Raw genomic sequence first — 21,317 nt, 5'->3', positions numbered from 1 at the left:
TCAGTTGATTGCTTTGACAACTTTAATTTAGCCTCCTTCAGAACACATGCTGTTCAGTCAATGAGGAGCAGATCTCACTGGAAAATTAAAATACCTGTTTTCTAGAGCACAGCCACTGGACTAGGACGATATTTTATTTTAAATTAATAGATTTGGAGGGTAATATTTTAAAGACATTGGGACAATCAAACTATATTATATAGCATTGCAACACTCATGACTTCAGTCAGGTGTATATCCTTGGCTTACAGAACAGAAATACAAGATGCATACTACTGAATCACAAGAATTAGTTAAGAACAGATGGATTTTTCACTGCAAGACCACAGGATCAACTGCATTGGATCAGAACACAGCTTTATCTAGATCATCAATCATCAGCTTCGATCACAGTGACTACTATTAGATGATTACAGAAGAGCATAAGATGGACATCCAGTGATCCTTTCCTAGCATTTTCCAGCAATTTGCAGCTAAATGTCTTTCTGACAGAGAAAGTGCCTTATGCTTAATTGTAATTTATGTATTTTTTTGACAGTTTGGTGGTTGATGAAATATGGTCTAAGAAAGAGTCATCCTTATTCTGACTTCAATGGAAGTTAATAATATTTTCTGAAAAAAGGCGTTACTGTCTCAGAGCAGTTTCTGTCCTTGTCTTGGGAAGTTTTATGGGATAATAGTAACACTACACTCACCACCTATGAGTAATCATTTTCACTGCTTTCGTCTAGTAAGAAAAAAAACCCTTGAAAATTTACATGACACCATGACCAATCAAAATATTTTACTTAATTCAGTAAAAATTTTAGACTACTGTTAAAAGCTAGTACACTGAGTGCATATATATGAAAGACGTATACTGCATAGTCTTTCTAAAAATACTAAGGAAGCTCAACCCTTTATACTATAATTCCTGGCACCATAAATCCAAATTTATGTAATTTCAAATTTGAGCAAATCTTTTTTCAGCTCTGTGCTAAGCAACACTGGACTAGCAAACAAGCAGAACGAGGTAACAGAGAACTATTTGAAGAAAGTGCTCAAAAAAAACCGGTATCTGCAGAGAGATATCTTAAGAAGTTAATACAGTTGTTAAATAAGTGGTAACCTTGATTTCATAAATTTGGTAACTGCTGCAAGGTCCTGTGAAGAGCTGTGGAAACAAGAAGCACATACTGGCACATATCTTTGAAATTCTGAATAGTGAAATTATACATGATGGAAGATTGAAGATTTCTCCTGGCATTATTTTATAAAGCAGATTCAACCTGAGACAGTATGGCACTTCTTTTTCTGTTTGCTTTTGCCTATCTGGGTTCAGAGGCTCCCTTGCCCCCAGTGCACCAGCTTTTGGAGAGAATTCCTCCTTTGAACAGCTGATCAGGTGAATTCCCTTCTCTCCTTCCTGTTCTTTATAACTTTGTTTTAGAATTCATTTTCTATGCTCCCTATTTATCTCACTTCTTCTTATTCTCCTTGTAAATGATGGTCATTTGCTCTTTTGTCATCATTCACCTCCAGCTACTACAATTTGTTTTTCTGTTTCACATCAGTCTTTTTCCTTTTTCTAACCTTCTTCTCCCACTTCCCCTTTCAAATCTTTTAAAACAGGTAAAAAAAAAAAAGTTCATTTAAAAATGAAATTACTTATCTAAGATTAAATTACCCCCTGAGATTTCTTTAGAGTTGGATTTGGTATTTGAGGTAATACTAACTTAACTTCAGTGGTCAGCGGAGCGTTTTACCATCACCTGGCTCTGTCCACTGGGTGCAGATAGCTCCCTGCTTTTTAGGGAGCAACCATCCCTCTCAGCTTCCTGACAAAAAGTCAGGTTCTCAACAGGAACTTGCCTTATTACACAAAAACTCTATAACCACCTTCTGTAATATTTATCCCCTGCTAACACAGGCTCTGCAGCACCACAAGAAAACTGCAGCATCTTTCAATGAATAATAAAGACGTTGCTTGAGTGGGTGGCATGCTGGCACAGCTCTGGCAACTCACTGGACTGTTTGCATATGGATGAGCTTACATAAACCCATTCGACCTGTCTGTGAGCTCCCTCATGCCAACAGCTCACTCTCCCACCTCTGGAGCCTAGGGTCTTGCTTCAAGAAGCTGCACTGATGCTTACAGCAGTGCAAATACCTCTCATGGCACTGTATTTAGTCCTGCACGGCTTTTTGTTTTAGAAATTGGAATGATACAAACACAACTCTTCAGACAAGCTTCATAAAATGTTCTCCAAGAATCATTCCCCACCTAGTTCATTTGTCAAGGCTAAAGGAACTCAGATTGAGCTCAAGCAATCCTACAGGTACATGTCACCTGAAAATGCACTCATCAGACTAGTTCCACTAATGTTTCATAATTATTATTGCATGTTAATGATTATTTCCTATACTATAAAGCAGATCAAAACTTGAACTGGTTTAATAAGCAAACCCAACACTTACATTTAGTCTCTTACATTCTTGTCTAGAGCTGTTTAGCCACATTTCTTGCCACTTGTTTCAAAAATTTCATGAACATGGATTTTCTTCTTGCATAAATTTGAGAAGAATGGCTGGTCTCTATATAAATGCCATATTGATATGCAAATAGGGGGAGTTGTGTACTGACATGATAATATATTCTTTAGAATTATGCTCTATGAAACACTTCAAATAGCCTACCAGAAAACAAAAGTAGCACAAAGTAACTGAGATAGGCCATCATACTCTGTAAATAGAAAAGCAAACAGCAGAGTTTGTAAGAAATATTTATCTAAACTCATGCATGAAGTGCAAGTGTTGTCAATGAATAATAAATACACTCTATAAATAGCTTCTGGAACAATTCACCACTTTAGACTAAATGCTAGTTTTAGCACTTAATGGAAATTCTTATTAGCAATCAATAATTTAACCTCAGCCATTCTCAGAATTGTCATTATGCAATAACCTAAAATAAAGAGCTAAAGGCAGCAATGGATAAAAGTAGAAAAACAGTTTTGTAAAATTCTTGGTATCATTAGTTATGATGCAGGGGTGGTAAGTAAGCAAATAATTTTTGAAGGATGTGAAGGCATTCAAATGCAGTACCTTCCTGAACACAGGGCAATGAAACAAGAAAATACTGACCCCAGCATTACAATTGCGAACTCAGGTTAGCAGTCTGGGTGAGAAAGTAAATGAATTCACTTTAATAAGTTCAATATTCTGAATTACTTCATTTGCTCTAGGTGGAATGAAATCTAGAAACAATTTGGTGTGCTGTAAATTCTATAACAAGCCAAAAATTTTTCAACTAGAATGTGATGTTCTTGTGATTATTTGAAATGTGATTACTAGAAATATGAATCCAAGGATTCATATCTATTTAAATCCAAGGACTACTAGAAGGAAACATGAGTGAATCAGCTGAACTTTCAAGAAACTGTTATTAATACAGTTTTAGTAGACTTAGAGCTCTATATTATTTATGAAAGATAAACTTCACCATAGTCTCACTTGCCTCAACATCTCCAACCCTAACATATTTGTAAGGGTAACACTCCTATCACCTCATACAAAACACCACCAGAGATACTGAACAAAATTTTAGAGATTTGCCCTTAGCAATCATGTATGAAAATAATAAACTGATTACTAAAGGCAAATCTGTAAAATCTATTTTAGAAGTTAGGAATATTCTGTTGCCTTTAAAGTATTTCCTGGCCACAGGCTGTAAAAGCCTCATTTTTCATCAGATATTTTTAATTCCATTGATGTGCTAATTCCTATTCTGCATGCATTTTTTCAACCTGGTATTAAATTCGATTCTGCTTTAGAAATAAACGCTGTTTAATTTAGTCAAATAAATTGAATAAAAATATTAACATGCATGTGTGTAAGTGGCTACACAGTTGCAAGGTTCAGATTAAAAAGCAAGGAAAAAGCTGAATCTAAGGATATGATTTCTAAAACTTTCAAGTAATCTGATAATTCTTTTCACGTCATTTATCATGGTTTGAAAAAAATCTCTCTTATCCTCTGGAATTACAGTAGGATGATTACTAGAGCATTCTAGAATGAGGGCATCATTGGTTTGCTCATTTTTAGGCACTCTGGAAAAGCACTCTGGCATTAACTTTGTGAAAACCAACCAAACTGTCCTTGTGGAGAAGACACAGATTATTAGGACTTCCCTCATACTGTTGTGGTTCGGTGGAGAAACAGACAAGACCTCAGTCTTACTGGAAATAACTTTGAAAATGTTTTAGTCCATTTTTTTTCCAAGTTCTGAAATCTGCAATCTTCCTTTGTCGATCCTTTTATCTCTTATCTAGATGGGCAAAGCTCAGACATATATTCAACCCCATGGAGGAAAAAGATACATTGTATACAGCTCGGTGATTTCAGGAACTGGTCTGGCAGAGGAGAGAATTGACCAGGAAGAGCAGATTGCAGCATTAACATCATCCTCAAAAATGTTTTTAAATCCACTTTAAGTAAGGGACCCATTTATTACCAATGGAACCCAGGACATAATGTGAGCAATATTATTTTTAAGCAACTTTCACAACCAATTTATTTGACATCTAACACGATTTGTTTTTATCAGTGTGATTTTGTAAGGTTAGGCCATAGGCAGGTATATCCAAACTTTTAAAGTGAGAATAACTTTTATTCACTTAATTTGGATTTTCTGTAGAGTAACATATACAGTTTTTCTAAGCACTGTCCCTGAACATGCTAAAACATCATGCTACTGAACTCTCCATTTTACTATTATTTGTCAGTATTTTTGAGCTTCATGGCCTTGGAAGTAACTGAAAATCTGATTTTCTGAATTTTGCATTCTGTGTATTCATACCATTCTACACTCTGTCTCAAAACAAATATTAGAGGTGTTTATGAGTACAATATAGGTCAATATCACTACATAGTCACTTATTACCATACACAGCTTCTTTAAAACTCAGTATCTCTCACTTCTTCTAAAAGGAAATTATATAATGTGAGAATATTTTTAAAATACTGAAACAAGGCTTTAATAACAGTGGTAAGTACACTATTTGAATTTTCATAGATTTCAGTAGCATTCAAATTGTACATAAATTGCTCATGTCTGTGGTCACAAAGACTTCTTTTTTAACCATATTTAACAGTAGAATGTATGGATCAGCTATTAGTTTAAGAACAAAATAAAAGAAGAGATGGCATGGATTCAGTATGCATTACTCCTCTTTCTGAGAAGAAGTATTTCTAGAAAATAGAAAATAAGTACCTTTAGATCTGACAAAATTTTCCCAAGAAGAATACATTACTTGTATTCTGTGAGGGGGGGAAAAAAAAAGTTTGGTTGCTCAGAAATAACAGTACTGCAGACCAGACTGCTGAGGTTTTTAGTTATTATTTTTTAAAAAGGAGAAAATATCACTATTGAAACAGCGCCTTAATTTCCTATGCTGTTTCAATAAAACATTGCATCTGGTGTGGGGAAATACTGCTGAAAAGTCTCAGCATGTTAAGTCAGTCAAAATTACACATCAATCCTCCAATTGAAGGCTCCTTTTGTCAAGCAGTTCTGCTGCAGACCAGGCCTGACAACCACAAGTAGACTACACCAAAATTGACAAGAATTAAGCCACACATTTACTCTCTGATGGATGCCAATATTTATGACATTATAGTTCCATTTTCCTAAGTTTCCTTGTTTGCTATTAATATTCTCTATTGCTTCTAGAAGACGTATGCCAGAAATCATTTATCCAAATGTGTGAATATAATGACTGAATTGCTTTGCAACAGTTTTGGAAAAAGAAGCCTAACGCTGAAAAGCATGGACAGAGATAAAAGGTAAATGTTGACTGGCACTTATAAAGAGAGTGAATTTTTAAAAAGAAAATGTATCAGAGTTAAAGACTACTTTGGTAAATATGGTCTGATGACGTACATTTTTACTCTATTTTCTGTTTAGCCTGAGTCTTCCTTTGTAGTATGATGTCTCAAACAAAATCAGTATATGAAGAACATAGAGCTGAATATTACATTTATGACACTACAGGGTAAAGTTGCTAATATAATAGGAATACTTGAGTATAAGAAAATAAAATAAATGCCTGCAGCTTTTTGCATCCAACTCCCATTGCATTTATTATAAAACATAGCTAAAAGCTCTACAATTATCTTGCAGTTTGCCCAGTTTCTGTAAGGTTTGTTTTGGGATTCAATGAATCATTAAAACAGATGCATTTTTATCTCTTGTTTAGGTTTTTATAATGTAGAAGTCAAAAAAAAATTAACCCAATTATATGTGATAACTTCTGTAGAATTTATATCATCTTTAGGTAAGTTCAGTGACATGCAATACATTAGGACTATCATGTTCTCAGTAAATAAATGTTAAAAATACTTCCTCATATTTTATAGCTATATGTCTTCTGTTCTCCACTATTTTATAATCTAGATGATTGCATACACTTAAATTACAATTCAGATAATTTGAAATGAAGATAATAGTAATAGAAATAGGAAGATTGGTACAAATAATGCAAGGACAAAAATGCATATGTGAAAGCACCAGAAGAGACAGTGCCTCAAAGAGTTAAAGGCATGGTCTGTACTGATAATCAAGGACACTGCTGGCAATGGTGAAACACTAGGGAATATGTTCCTGTCAAGAGGAGGAGTGTGCTCTGATAAAACAACAGCTCAGACAATTTATCAGCAGAAGACCCTGCACTACAGCAACATTATGGCACATGCATGTGATATTCATCTTTTTGCTACTTCAAAAACATGACCTAAAATATCTGAGAAAAGGAAGCAAAAACAATGAGGGCCACTGAAGAAAATTTTGGACCATACCACTGCAAAGGTTTAGTTCTAAAGGTCTATGAAAAACTAACTTGCTTTTCCTAATCAAAAGGAACCCAACAGCTACAGTAAGAATGCAATAGTCAGCCTACCACAACACACATAATTGACAATGGACAGGCAACTTGGCCACGCACACATGCACACCGCGGTGCTTTTGGGTACTGAGTGTGACAGGCTCCATACGAGAATCTGACTGACTGGGAACAGTTTTACCTCAAAGAAGAATCCTTTTTGCCCTCCGTAGCATCACATACTGACTTTGGTTATGCAAATCCCCCCAGCTGTTCTGCCATTGCAAATTAAAATTCCACATTCACATTCCAGTTGTTAATAAGATGCAAGGAAGGGCAGAACTAAACACAAATGTGTGTCTCTTTTTCTTAAAGTGTGGTCTTATAATTGTTGCTAAAGAGTTCAAAGACTAGCAGCTTAATAATTTCAGACTACATATGCATTTCCTATTGAGGAGGCATCAGACAACACTGGGAGCAGACACCAGCTGCTGGAGCTGCCTCATCTCATCTGGTCCCTCTGCTACCAGCTACACAGTCAGGTTCCCTCTGTCTTTACTTTTTTGCTGTCTGTGATGCCACAGGTACTTTGGTCTTTTTGTACAGCATATCAGCTTCAAAAGGAAGTTGGGAGGAAAGAGATGTCATCCTTATTTTACAGTCTGGTTGTTGTGGTAGGCTATTGCAAAATTATAGTTATGTGTTCAAAACTGTAAGCTTAAGAGACATCCCATTTTGTGAGAAGTTGCATGGCTCATTTTACTTAATTCTATTAAGTCCACTTTATCAAAGCTCTTAGTTTAACCAAAAAGTACATTTAAAAAGGACAAGGTAAATGCTGGAAAACAGGGATGAAATGACAATAAAAATATATACTTTAAAGTCTATAATGTACCACTGTGAAATCTGCCTTATGCCAACATGCCTACACATATCCAATTAAAATTCTGCCTTAATTAAGTACTTATATTTTATCAGTTTTCAGCTCTTTGAGGAGGGAGGATATTAACAGCTTTGGAGGAAAACCACTTTGCCAAAACTGCAGCCATATGGCAGCAAACAGAAAAGGGCCAGCCAAACAAGTCTTCATTTGTTAAAAGTTTGACTTACATACGATAGCTATATATTAGCTTTTATAGGCAGAACCACACCAGGAATGATGAAGGCTTCATGTCTGAGCAGTGGCAGTGGAGCAGATGGAAGGAAGAGAGGAAACCAAGCATGTAGCTTCAGGCAGTCAAGAGTTTTGCCCAATTTCAATTATATTACAGCTGTGCAGGGCACAACACAAACCCTTACGCTTCTCATTCAGCTTTTTTGGCTGTAGCCCCACCTGATTCCATCTTTTCCTAAGCTGCTGAAGTCACGTCTACTTCAATTTCCAAATCTTTGTGCTCAAAGTCACTTCACTCACTAATCTGAAATGTAAGATTTCTTAACATTTTATCCATACTGCAAAGGAGAAATCATCAATAATAGCCTTGGTCATACCAGTAGAGAAGGTAAATAAACAAAGAAAATAGCTTTTGTATCATGACTGTCTGCAACTTTCATCCTGAAATGGAAGATTTGAGAAAGAACACTACAAAATATATTCTAATACAGTGCTCTGTGACCTACTGTCAGTCCCTGGCACTACATGACATTGAAACACAAATATATAGTGGGCACATCGAGAAGCAATAAGGTCTCATTTGTGCAAAAGCTTGACATTTGTGGAGTTGTAGAATTCATTCTGAATACAGCACAATGTAGTGCAGTCCTGCTTTCAAATGAGACACAGCTAGTGCAGTCAACTCAGGCACAGCCTTCAGGGACCCAGCGTCCTTCTGTTTTCAAAGCAGCCCTAAAAGAGCCAACTCATGAGTCTCTCTGAAGCTTTAGACATGAGGATACACACTGCTAAGTAAATATTCCACAAGATTTGCTAGCTCCCTTGAAAATCTTTTTTTTTCATGGAGTGTGATTCTGTTTCATATATCTCTTCCAGTAAAAAGCAGCATTAATCTTTGAAAGGTAATCTCTCAGGTTGTGTCAGTGAGCAAGGTTTGTAGCCTTGACATTGATATTAAGACATAGATGCTGCATGTGGTGCTAGGATTATCTCCAAGCACAGGAAAAGGCACTGGTCTCACAAAAGGGCAACAAAAAACCCTGTAAAATACAAACTTGCTAAATGCAATAAGAACTTTGCTTATTTCAGCTGTAAGAAAAAGTCTTGTTCAGTATATTACAATTCAAACTAAAATTTTAGATCAAGAAAATTAAGTTAATTCAGTAAACTCTAGCCTGTCTGCCTCTAGGTGGAACAATGATAGCATTCAAGGGTAGGTACAGGCCCAGCTGACGAAAAATATCCTGACTTGTATACACACAGCAACTGTTTAGTGCATTTATGGATAGCACCCAAAATAGAATTTATGATTAGTAGAATTATAAAGCTGTAAATCACCCTCCGTGTGCTAGAATATATTTGACAGAAGTGGCTCTCTCAAAAGCCTCGCACAAACCTAAAATGATTGTTGACTATTTGGATGTGGAATGACTTTCAACAATTATTTTCTTAGTCATTATATTAATTGGTCTGATTTGACAAACAATTCTAGCTTTAATCATGATGATGATATGATATCCATTACCCATGTTAGTTTGGGTTTTTTTGAAGTAGATTATTTTTTGATTATTCCCTTCCAAGTGGTTTGCAAATACAAGTAAACTCTGAGTCACGCACCTGCAAACAGCTACCAAGCTCCAGCTAACACAGAATTACTGCTAGGTATGTCTTGAAAGACTTCTTGTTGTTGAAAAAATTTTTTTTTATAATTAGGCAAAGAAAATACAAAATTGTAGTGTTTCTTCTTTTTACTTTATAGATAGGTTCCTTCTAAATCCTGTTATCACAGTAGTCACAGAATCATTACAAAATAGACTCAAAGGGGCATAACCCAGCGACCTACTCCACTCTGACTCAAGCCAAGGTCAGTTACATCCCAAGCGTTATTCCTTCTCAGTCTGGCAAATATTCAAAAGCCTTGAAGATGCTGCTGAACGTAACCAAAGTTATAATCTTCCTAATAATCTATTTGGATGCTTCACTATATCACCTTTATAATTTTGTCCTGAGGAAAAGAGGGAGATTAATATTAGGTAGTTTTAGACAGCTGCATCTGAGGAGGTCCTCTAAGGCACTCCCAGTGCCATTTTGCATGCTTCAGAGATTTAGACATGATGAACAATAACAAAAAAGCGTCTGCTTATCTAACTCGGCATTAGTGGCTCAGATGTGCTCAATGCAGTCCACACTCCAGAACTCTGAATTTAGACATTATGAATAAGATTAATCTGTCTGACCTACCATGTACATCTGTCTGACCTACCATTATTTCTATCAAGCTCATGCTTTCTTAATTCGTTTGCAAGGAAAACACGAGACGTCAAAACCCTAAATGATGTCCAAATACTAGACCCCTACTGTTTTTCCCTTGCCTACAAAATTTCTTATTCACTCCTAGAAGGGAATTGGATAGCTTTAATAGGTTTGCTCTTGGCAAATCCATGTTGTTCATTACTTATCTCTTTGTTATTCTCTAGCTACTTAAAGTACTATATCTGTTCATTGACTTGCCTATTAAGTGAAAATAATTCCCCATATTCTTCTTCCTTTCCTCTTTTAAAGATAAGTTCTATGTCATTCTCATTTAGTCTTTTGGTACCTGATATATCCTTCAAGAAATCTCACAGAAACCCACTAATAGGCCTAAGTTTTGCAGATAGTTAAGAAACCTAACCACCTAACCTATATAGTCTGTTCTTTCCTTATCTACAGTTTAGGTTCAAGGTCTAGGATTAACTGTGCACGTCATATGTTCACCAACAACCTTGTCAGTAACTCATGTAATAAAAAAAAAATCACTGTATGCTTTTCCTTCACTGTATGCTGCACCTTCTCCATGCACCTTTTCCTTTCCTCCAGTTGCTCTCTTATGTGCCGAATATTTCTTTGTTCTTCTTCTATCTATTGATGTATTGATATTATTATGTTATATTAAATCTTGTTAGCTGCATCTCACTGAGTGCTTTGTCATTTCTGACATGTCTCTACATGCATGTGTTGCTAAGATACCTTGCAAGCTGACCCTTTACTTTCTCTAGTCACTTTTTAAATCGTTTTAAATAATCCCAGGGATGAGACCTGTGTTCAAGTTGCCTTATTTAAGACTATGATTTTTGTTCTTGCCAAATGGGTCTCATCATAAACTTCTCTCAGGAGGGAGAAGAGTTATATTTAGGGTGTATCTGACTGATGCTAGACTTGGACATGAGATAAGAGACAATATTATCTTGAATCTTCAACCTCTTTATTCACTGCCACAGAGCCTGATAAGAACTTTTGATTTGCTAGGAAAATTCTTAGTAGTACCATTATTATTCTTTATCCTATGCTAACGCTTGGTGCAATCCTTTGCAATTTGGCAAAATTTGACACTTGTGAAGAAACACATCAGCCATAATTTAAGTGCCAGGTGTTGCAGATGTTTCTGCACCATCTTGAGTAGAAGATCATTAGCCAGCAGCATCTTTTACTTCCTCTTGGTAACAGAGATTTTGTATTTCTTGTGTTTGGGGTTTTTGTCTGTTATCAAGATTTGTTCTTACTTGCTTCCTGGTCAGCAGTCCTGCTTTTGATTTGTCAGAGGACATCAACAGGCATCTTCCTCTCTGTAGTTTTAAGCTCACTCCTCCAGTACCTGTACTTCTACCAAACTGAAAGTTCGGTTTTAATTTTTTTGTTCCTGAATGCATGCTGTAGATGAAGTCCTCATGAGCATACTCATTTTTGAATCTCTCCTTTTACTGTTCCTCTCATTGCTTCTTAAGAGATTTCCTTGGAGATATAAGAGAATTCTTCTCAGATATCATCAGGAGGAAAATACAGGCCAAAGTTCTGGCAAGTCCATTAAAGAATTTAATCACAAGATGTCATCATTGTCTAATTTTAAATATAGCTATTTAATTATGAGTATATGACATACTTCCTCTCAAATATTTTTCACTGAGAATGAGATACTATGTAGTACAAAAAGCTCTTTATGTTCATGACTGATAGAGTACTTGCATTTGAATTGTATATATTTTTGTTTTTATTAGCAGTTGATAAAAACACTAAAGTATAATATGACATACAGGACTAAGCACACCCTAAAATGAAGGATTCCATAGGAAGCTAAATTTGCTCTTCAATATTATCAGAAATTTTCCTACTTGCTAAAAAGTTATTAGACAAGTGAAGTTTACTGAATACAGTGCTCAATAATCTAGATGCTTTCAGTTCAACAGTAGAAGTTTCTTCAACTTACACACTCTGAACACTAAAACCATTATTTTTAAGCTTTATTGGATAACCTTTTTCCACATATATTCAAGTAAAAACTAAAAAACCTCATATTTATGCAAAAATAGCTGTATTTTGATTGATTGTAGCTTGATCTCTTAATTAAGAGCAAAATCAAATTATCATCCTAAACTAGCTAAAGACCCTTAAGTAGTTGACAGGAAGAAAAAAATGTTGGTGTTCAGAAAGCTGCACACTGAATAGAAAGTTGGGACTCAACGTCCACTCTGGGAAAAGCAAAGAGCAGAGCAGATCTTCTGCCAGGTGCAAGAGTTGAAACACCAAATGCCATATTTGAATGTCAAGAAAAATAACGTATGCAGTAGAAGCCACCAAATGGCTGATGACAAGAGTTACGAGGTATTTTCTGATCTTAAAAAAGAAAAAGAAAAGCAGTGGTCAATCATAGGAACAGATAGAGTAGTATTTACACATCACTAAGTTATGGAAATTTGCAAACAAAGTCTGTTGCTATTGTCTCCTTTTCATACCTCTTACTTGCTGTGCAACTTCTTACCCTACACCCAATTTTGCCTTTGGTGCCTGTGTGCTACTGTGGGAAGCTGACCCTGGCTGGATGCCAGGTGCCCAGCAAGCTGCTCTCTCACCGCCCTCCTCAGCAGGACAGGGCAGGGCAGAAAACAAGACAGAACAAAACTCTCTTGGGTCAAGATAAAGACAATTTAATACAGCAAAACCAAAGGAAAACAAAAGATTTATTCTCTACTTCCTATCAGCTGGTGATATCCAGCCTTCCCCTCCTTTTTCTTAGCTTTTATTGCTGAACAGCTTTATCTGGTATGGAATATTCCTTTGCAGTTTGAGTCAAATGTCCTGGGTATGTCCCCTCCCAAGATCCTGCCCACTCTCTCCTCACTGGTGAGGGGGGAATGTTGGAGAGGCAGCCTTGGTGCTGAGTAAGCACTGCTGTGCAGTAGCCAAAACACTGGGGTGTTTGACAGGTGAACGAACACCTTTCTAGCTACCAATACAGAGCACCATGAAGGCTGCTATGGGAAAGATAAGTCCATCTCCAGCAGACCTAGTACAACTACCAGGATAAAATATAATAAGCAAAAAATCCTGAATTATTTATAATAGCTTCAGAAATTATTCACTATCTCCTAACATAGAGTTTGCCTACAAATAATTCTGTTTTCCAACACTGCAAGTTGCAGTAAGAAAGAACAGACTGCCAGTACATCATGCCTAGCACTTTTCATGATACTGCCCCTTACTCTTTCTAGAAGAAAAATAAGCTGAATCTTCTTGTTTTATCTGCAATTATATTTGCACTCAGTTATTTTTTCTTTATCCAAGATCCCCTTTTCACTGTAAGCTGCTGTTAAAATAGTTGTGTCAATTATATTTAATTGATAAGACACAGTTTCATCCTGTATTTATGTAATACTCCATTAAATGGACAGCTGTTCAAATATATCCTTTTCCACACTTTAAGCTATAAGGTCCATAACATCCTGCCCTACACATAAACCCAATGCAATTTTTAACAGGGATGTACCAGTACAGGTGAGCTAACACAGCTTTGCCTCAGGACTAAATTATTGGGACATGCACGTCAGTTTTCCCTCCATGAGTTAGGGAGAAGACATAGTAAAATGCTTTAAAAATTCTTATCAGCACAGTTGCACAGGTTTATGCTGACAGACCAACAGGCTAGGCATTACTTAGGGTTCTTAGAATTCTCCATGGCAGGAAAAGTTTGCAAATTTTCCCATCATTGCTAACACCAGTCACTGGCTGTCAGCAACATTTTCAGCCCTGTGCCAAATATTTCTTCAAAGCAGCATTACGTAATACAATACTTTAAAAAGTGTCAGCAGTTATTGGATTATATATACTCAGAGTTCCATCATTCCAAACAAAACCTCATCCGAAAAAGATTGTAAAATACCCCCCTAGAAGAAAAGCTTCAGCACAAGGACATTAATGGAGTATTTTGTCTGGTAAGATTTCAAAACAACATTAATGACTCCAAGATGCTATTTAAAGCAACAGCTCCAGGTCACTGGGCCTAATGCATCCCTAACAGTAAACAACATAGATTCTGTTCATGGTTATTCAAATACCTACAGATGATTTCAACATAGAGGTTTACTTAGCAATGTCTTATCCACAGTTTCCCTATGGACAATTAAGTCAAAATTAAACAGTAGTTGGTTCTTTTTCCTTACTTGTAGCATGATCTTTCATCTCCCCCAGTCCAGTATTAATTCCAGCATCTATCGAACTCATGATTTTATCAATCTACAAAAGAGAGAACAGTGAAACAATTGATGGATCCCATCTTCATTATTTTAGTTTAGCTTTTCATGCATAGATTTATGGCATTATTACTCCCATTAGGAAAACAACAATCGAAATTGTGAAAACGCATAAATCAAAGGTAGACAATTAATTCCTCCACTTTGATTTTTATTTTGCAATATTTGTATGCTAGCAAAAACTAAAGCTTGGGAATAGTATTTCTTTTTCCATGGTAAGTTTCTTTCATATTGATGACTCTGGCCATCTAGGTATAACCACTAGTGGTTTATTTAAGCAATAATATTAATGAATAAAAAATATTAACTTGCATGTTATAAAGTATTTAGAATACACACAATTAAATCAATTGTTCAATTAATATTTCCAGAGAATTTCCTAGCCCCCTTTTTTTTCCATCTGCCCCACGGGCACTGAATAGGTACAAACACAGCTGTGTCCCCACATACCGCAAAACAACATTCTCTGTGAAACAGCACTGCACCGATCTCAAAACTTACTCGCAAGTTTCTAAGGTATATTGAATTTACTAGGCCAAAACCATTATATCTATTTTATTTTCTGTGAGAATGGAACAAAACAAAAGGTAATTCAAAAGGTTGCTGTGGACTAAGAAGGTAGACAAAGAGAGACACACTTTAATAAGCCTAATATTAAGACTAGTAGGAAAAGTATGTATTAGTCAGTGGTGACAGGAGAAAGTCTAGGAATTATGACAGAATCTGCAGATTGAGAATTCATAATATATATATATATATAAACTGCACTTTTTTTACTCTTAAGAATAACCAAACCTTGATGACCATGTAGAAAGGCAAACCTGGACCTGACTCTAATCAGGATTTTATCATAACATATCCAAGCTGTAAAGATCAAAACCTGATATCCTTAGTACATTTCCACTGAGAGAGTGTCTCCTTTACAATAAAAAGTGCTTTAAAATGTCCTATCAAATCAGAAATTTAGGCTAGCTTGAAATACTTTCCTAGAAAAATAACCAACCGCATAATCAAACTCTGGGTTCTTTCTGAACACAACAGCACCCTGGAGATAGATGCATTTCCCCATTGTAGTCGTTTTAAAAGGAACTTGCTCACTTCTCTGTAGGAACAGCAAAGACCTAAACATTTCAGACTTAATTTACCTCCATGAGATGGGAACTTCTGTGTCTATGAAAAACCATTTACATTCTTGAAATTCAGCACAGGAAAAACAAATTAAACCTAAAGGTGACTAAAAGTTAATTTAAATTGAATTCTAAACCTAAAATAAAATCTCTCATATGAGCAAGCATGTGCACTACAAATTCAGTGTGGAAATTTCTCTTAGTAGTCCTGAATTCATTGCAGCTCTAAGAGTACTCCCACTTCACACAGCAGTTAGGTATGTGCCAAGATTTAGTACACAGGCTACATACCAGCTAGAGGATATGATACATAAGGAGGGTTTGTAGAATGCACAATCAACTCTATTGCTGCCATTTTCTCCTGGCTCTTGCTGATGGGCACTGCCATGGTGGAAATAATTAGCAAGTCTATAAACAATAGGCACAGTTAGTAAGGATTTTACCAATTTTATTAGTGTCAGTTAGGGCTTTAGTAGACAATAATTTCAGTGCCACAAAAAATTGCAGAATTACTTCTGGTTAACTTCATTCACTACAGAAACAATAGACTTTATTGAGTGGGCAGCATTTGAACAGAAATGTTTTACATTTTGTGCCAGCTGTTGAGCTATCACGGAGTACACTGTGACATTCTCTCTGAGGCTTTGGAAGATTCACTTTTTATTTTGTCTATGAAACTGAAAACAACAACAGCGTCTTCACAAGACCACAGTATTTAAAAAATGAAAAACTTACTTCTTCCCATTCTGATGTGAAGGAAGGTGTTCTCTCCGAATTTCCTTTGGAGCACTGTGGCTTTGGTGTGGGTTCACTCCAATTGCTTCTTGCTTTTTTATCATTTGGTGGATGGGTGATAAGATTAGAATCAGATTTCGAAACATTTTTGCACAAATGCATTTCCAGCAAAGTCTTTGGTAAAGATCGTATTCTGCCCAGCGTGCACGCTCGCTCCACAAATCCCCCAGTGGTAATAACCCATTGTTCGCTTATCCTTGGCGCGCCAACCAGGGTATGATTTTCTGCTGGTTTATTTTTAGTATGAAATATGGTTCTGTTTACAATTGGTGGCTTTTTTTTCTTAACAGGAGGATCAGAGCTGCTTTCTTTCCGTAGCTGTATCTGCTGCGCTGCACTCTTGCTCAAAATGCTTTTCTCTAGTGGCCCACTGCACGGGTTTACTTTGCTGTACAGCTGGAGTGGGTTTTCAGGTGGGTCACATGCAGGTGATGATCCATGAAGTAAACCTGCAAACTGCTCAGCAGGGTGTCCTTCAGGAAGCTCACTTTCAGTGGATGTTTCACCCTGGCAAAGTTGGTCTGAAATGAGAGAGTACCTTGTAAACATAAAAGGGTGATAAAATACTTCAAACTACAAAACCTTTCCTCAAAATTACTTTTTTATGCTGCTTGGTTGTTTCTTATGTAAAGAAACAAAAGACAATTATGACATGAACTGAATTATTATTCTCTTAAAAAAAAAAATCTTAAATTTGACTATTTTATCCTGACTGGTTGAAGAACAGCCAACAATGCTCAGTGCTATATATAAACTCCATGAAAAAAAAATTTATAACATAATATAGGCCATTGCTATTCCATCAACTTGATGATATCTCTTTTAATTTGTATTGAGTTGAAATGTGCACAAATTATACAGTTTAATATGATGAATTAGGTAGTTAGTTTGTAGGTGGTAAAATACATGAAGAACAAGTATTGTCAGGAGTATTCTTAGTAATTTTTCTTTTTATAGTCTTTATAATAATAGTGAACTTACACTATAATGCCTTTTTACTGACAGTCTCTAAGGACTAGATCTGAGTGTTGTTTTTATTTCTGGGAACTTTTGAGTATAGTAATAATAACCATAGGGGAAAAAAGAATACAAAATCAAGTCTTTTCAAACAAGCTTTATATGTAATTTAGCACATACATACACAAAAAGCAACTGCAGGAAAATGTACTTTTTGGTACAGTTCAGAGTGTATTATTAAAATTTTATAGCTCTTTTTTTACACTTGTTGCTGTAAGGACTAGGAGGGGAAAAAGAAAATAGGCCTGTGTTGCCTCCCTTAAAGTGCTGGTGTGGTTAACATCACTGTCAACATGGCATTAAGTTAGCATGTTCTAGTCAGAATAACTGTCCCCACTAATGGTCACATCTGTATAACTACTTCATTAAAGATAAATAAATTCACCTCAGTCTTGCTAGAAGTTGTATGTTCTAGACAGACTCTAACTGTAGGACTGTGTGCACAGCAGTAGTTACCACAAGGAATCAAGCACAGCATCATGTCATAATTTGCAAAGATATTAAGCAGTTTTCTCCGATTAACTAAAATATCTGCTGGCAAAAAAACCCCAATCAAATCTCAAAATATCCCTTCTAAGAGAAAGCAGTGCTTGACTTTATGAATGAAAGAGGAAAGATTTTGGTGTGTACTTCAAAACTTCATCAACTCTTTTACTAGTCAGCAGCTTAAAAATATAAAATTAAATGTTTTTCTTATTTGTCTAAATATCAAAGATATTTGATATATGATATATATATGATTAAATTCCAAGAACCTCAGTAAATATACTTTTCTTCTTTGAGAAACAAGTGACTAGAATATACACTTCAGACATTTTGCAACCAAAAAGATGTGAGGTATTACAGAGAAAGGTTAAATGTAGGACATGATAGAGCTTAAGGGATCAATAAACCCAGAAAGCTTTGGTTTAGGGGAAAAATTCAGGAAAAAAGGAGGACATGGGGCATTCTCTCTTTGATTTCTGCAAGTTGCTGATTTATACATACGTCTGCAATTTTGCAGGTGAATTCAAAATGAGGAATAAATTATGCAAATAATTATTGGCTTTGGTGCTTTTCCTTTACGTGAAAAACTCAGCAGGTGACACTCTGCTCCAGATTAAGACATCTCATTTTTCTACATGGGTAAGAAGCATGTTAGCTCCCACCATAGCCAGAGATTAGATTAATAAAATCAGTGGAACCTATCACTCCCTGTACTCTGTTAACTGGGCTGACTACACTGCCAGTGACTTACAGGAGACAGCACTCAGTTTGTGTTCAAATACCTACATTTATATATCTCAGTCAGGAACTGAATCCTATTCTGATGTTTCAGACAGGTATCTTACAGCTGTGTATTGAACTCATTGAAGAGATAAATATTTTTGTCAGGACAACGTAAACCAGGAGGAATAAATCAGGAAAAAGAAAAGCTTACAGACACCTGGATTGAAAGAATTTCACTATCTTTGCTACATCTATATTACTAGATAGCGCTAGCCAACAGCTATTGGATCTCAAGGAATTACTAGGCTCATGCCCCATAAGTTGAACTCTCCTCCTTCTCAAGACAGAGGCAGCCTATCCAAATAATTACTGGGAATAGTCTCTGGTCTCAGCTAAAACTTGCACTGTGTCTGGGTACTGTCTAGGTGGGTCTATTCAGTATTGGCCAAAGACTGGGAAAACCCAAACAGTTTAACAGTACAGGCTGCCAAGAACCAATGGCATCTCATGCCCTGATTTTGTTCAATTTACTACTGTAAACAAAGGAAGTTCTTACTGAGAACTCCCATTCCTCTGTGGTCAGTAAATATATGTAGTGACCCCTAGAAAGTGTGTGTGTGTGTCTCTTACTTTCCAGCAGTGTTGCAGTGACAACATATCAAAACATTAATTCTGGGTTTTTTTGTTAGTCAAAGTGGGAGCAGTTTACCATGTATTCAAAGATTCCAAATATACTACAAGAGCCTTTTTCAGCTTGATCTTTCACAGCAGTTACTGTGCTGTGTACACATAAGTATCTATATTCTACTTTTTATAAGATCACTACTAGTTTTCAAAAATACCCTGTCTGTTTCACTTAATGTTCAGAATGAAGTTTGCTTAATGAAGAAGATGCCCCTCAACATTTTCATAGTATCATAGAATCACAGAACTGGTTAGTTTGGAAAAGGCCTCTAAGAACATCCAGTCCAGCTGTTAAACCAGCACTGCCAAGTCCACCACCAATCCATGTCCCCAAGTGTCACATCTTCACATCTTTTAAGTATCTCCAGGGATTTATATTGTCTTTGCTCCAAAAGAGCGGTACTATTACCTATTTACTGCACAGCACTTAAACTCTTCTTTGAATATCAAGTTATTTAACAGCTTCTCAAATTCTTATGACATCCATTATCTAAGGGGTTCACAAATATGGAATCATGTATCATTTTAAGGTGAGACTGTAATGTGATACTGTACTAATTTGATAAATGGGAGATGAGGCAGAAGGATATAATGCTGAAAATGTACAAATGTTTGGGCATCTGATCTGAAATTTCTCAAGATTTTCTTTGTTCAGAGTACTGAACATTTTTTAACACTGAATATTTTCAAAGCATGGTTACTATTCACTTCAGTAGATCCAAAAATCAGACCCCTAATGTGTCAAATTCATCACTCAAAAACCAAGGAACACTGTTAATGGCTACTTGGATAAACTTTGATCTGTCTTGACCAGAGTAATAAAAGCCCTGGCAGAGACAGAGTATTCTCTCTGTTGCTTTCAGCTGCCTCAGTTGTCACTTCTTCTCTTTGATATCTTTTGCTTTCAATAAGAGCTTTGTTAATTATGTGACAAAGTAAGCAAAGATCTCATAGCTATACCTTCTTCACCCCATGATTTTGAGCAATGCAAACCACATCTATACCAGGCAACAAAAAAGACTGGGGCTGTCAGGGGAAAAAAAAAAAAAAAAATCCATGTGGTCATGATGAAGGTTAAGAAGCAAGCAGCATTGCATGCTGCACTGCAGCCCTAAAATAGGTTATCCAGAGCAGTGCCATCTGCACCCTTGGAGGGTTTCAAGGCCTGGCTAGGAAAAGACATGTCTGATCTCACGATGACAGTCCTGCTCCAAGCAGGAGGATGGACTAGAAATCCTCCAGACATCCCTTCAAACTGACACTTTAATGAGCCAATTATAATTCTGAATCTTTTGACTTTTAAACTGGTAACTGTTGAGGCTAATGCTCTTTGAATACAGACTTGTATTATTATTTTAGTTTCCTAATGTAGTTAATGTTTAATACTTTTATGTTTAGCAAATAAGGAGAGTACAGAGATGGACTATAGCGCTGCTCTAAACAGTATAGTAGCCAACCGCTCACTGTCATGTTCTACAGAAATCATAGAAGGAAAGAAAATAAACCATGCAACATATAATCATCAAATAATTTGCCAGCATAAGCTTTTCTTTCTTGTTGACCTAAGAACTGAAACATGAGATGTTAAATAATGTCTTCAAATTGCACCAATAGCTAAAAATGGAGCTTCATTGTTCGTGGGAATATCCACGATCTCCATCTCAAGAACTTAAAGTATGAAAAACTGTACACAGGATAACATAATAGTACTACTACATCCTTGCAAAAATAGTCAACTTTATATAAAAAAAAATTAAATCTTAGCTTTTAATAATTACCCATCTCTGAGATAAGTGTTTTTTCTTATTGTTGCATATTTCTATCATCAATTTCAAGAAAAGTGATACTAAAACCAATATTTCTCCTGAGGTTTAGTAGTAATGCACAAAATGTGATATTTTATATATTATTTTCTGTTTTTAAACATATAAAAACAATTCTTGTTTTGAAT

The 21,317-nt window shown here is 36.0% G+C and overlaps 1 protein-coding gene across 8 annotated transcripts in view; it reads right to left on the bottom strand.

The window, feature by feature from the left end:
* The window catches only part of ANKS1B (ankyrin repeat and sterile alpha motif domain containing 1B), a 416,591-nt gene that overhangs the window by 196,199 nt on the left and 199,075 nt on the right, over positions 1–21,317 (bottom strand). For all 8 annotated transcript variants that reach the window (XM_032107198.1, XM_032107196.1, XM_032107200.1 and 5 more), the window contains exons 13-14: positions 16,397–16,977; positions 14,445–14,517 (exon numbers count right to left, since the gene is read on the bottom strand). In XM_032107198.1, the coding sequence (XP_031963089.1) occupies positions 14,445–14,517; positions 16,397–16,977 (654 nt within the window). The remainder of the gene's footprint in view (positions 1–14,444; positions 14,518–16,396; positions 16,978–21,317) is intronic.

The sequence above is a fragment of the Corvus moneduloides genome, chromosome 4 (genome assembly GCF_009650955.1).
Source record: "Corvus moneduloides isolate bCorMon1 chromosome 4, bCorMon1.pri, whole genome shotgun sequence".
In the NCBI taxonomy this organism is placed as follows: domain Eukaryota; kingdom Metazoa; phylum Chordata; class Aves; order Passeriformes; family Corvidae; genus Corvus; species Corvus moneduloides.
Note: the sequence above shows the minus strand (reverse complement) of the source record. Positions and strands in the feature narration are given on the sequence as shown.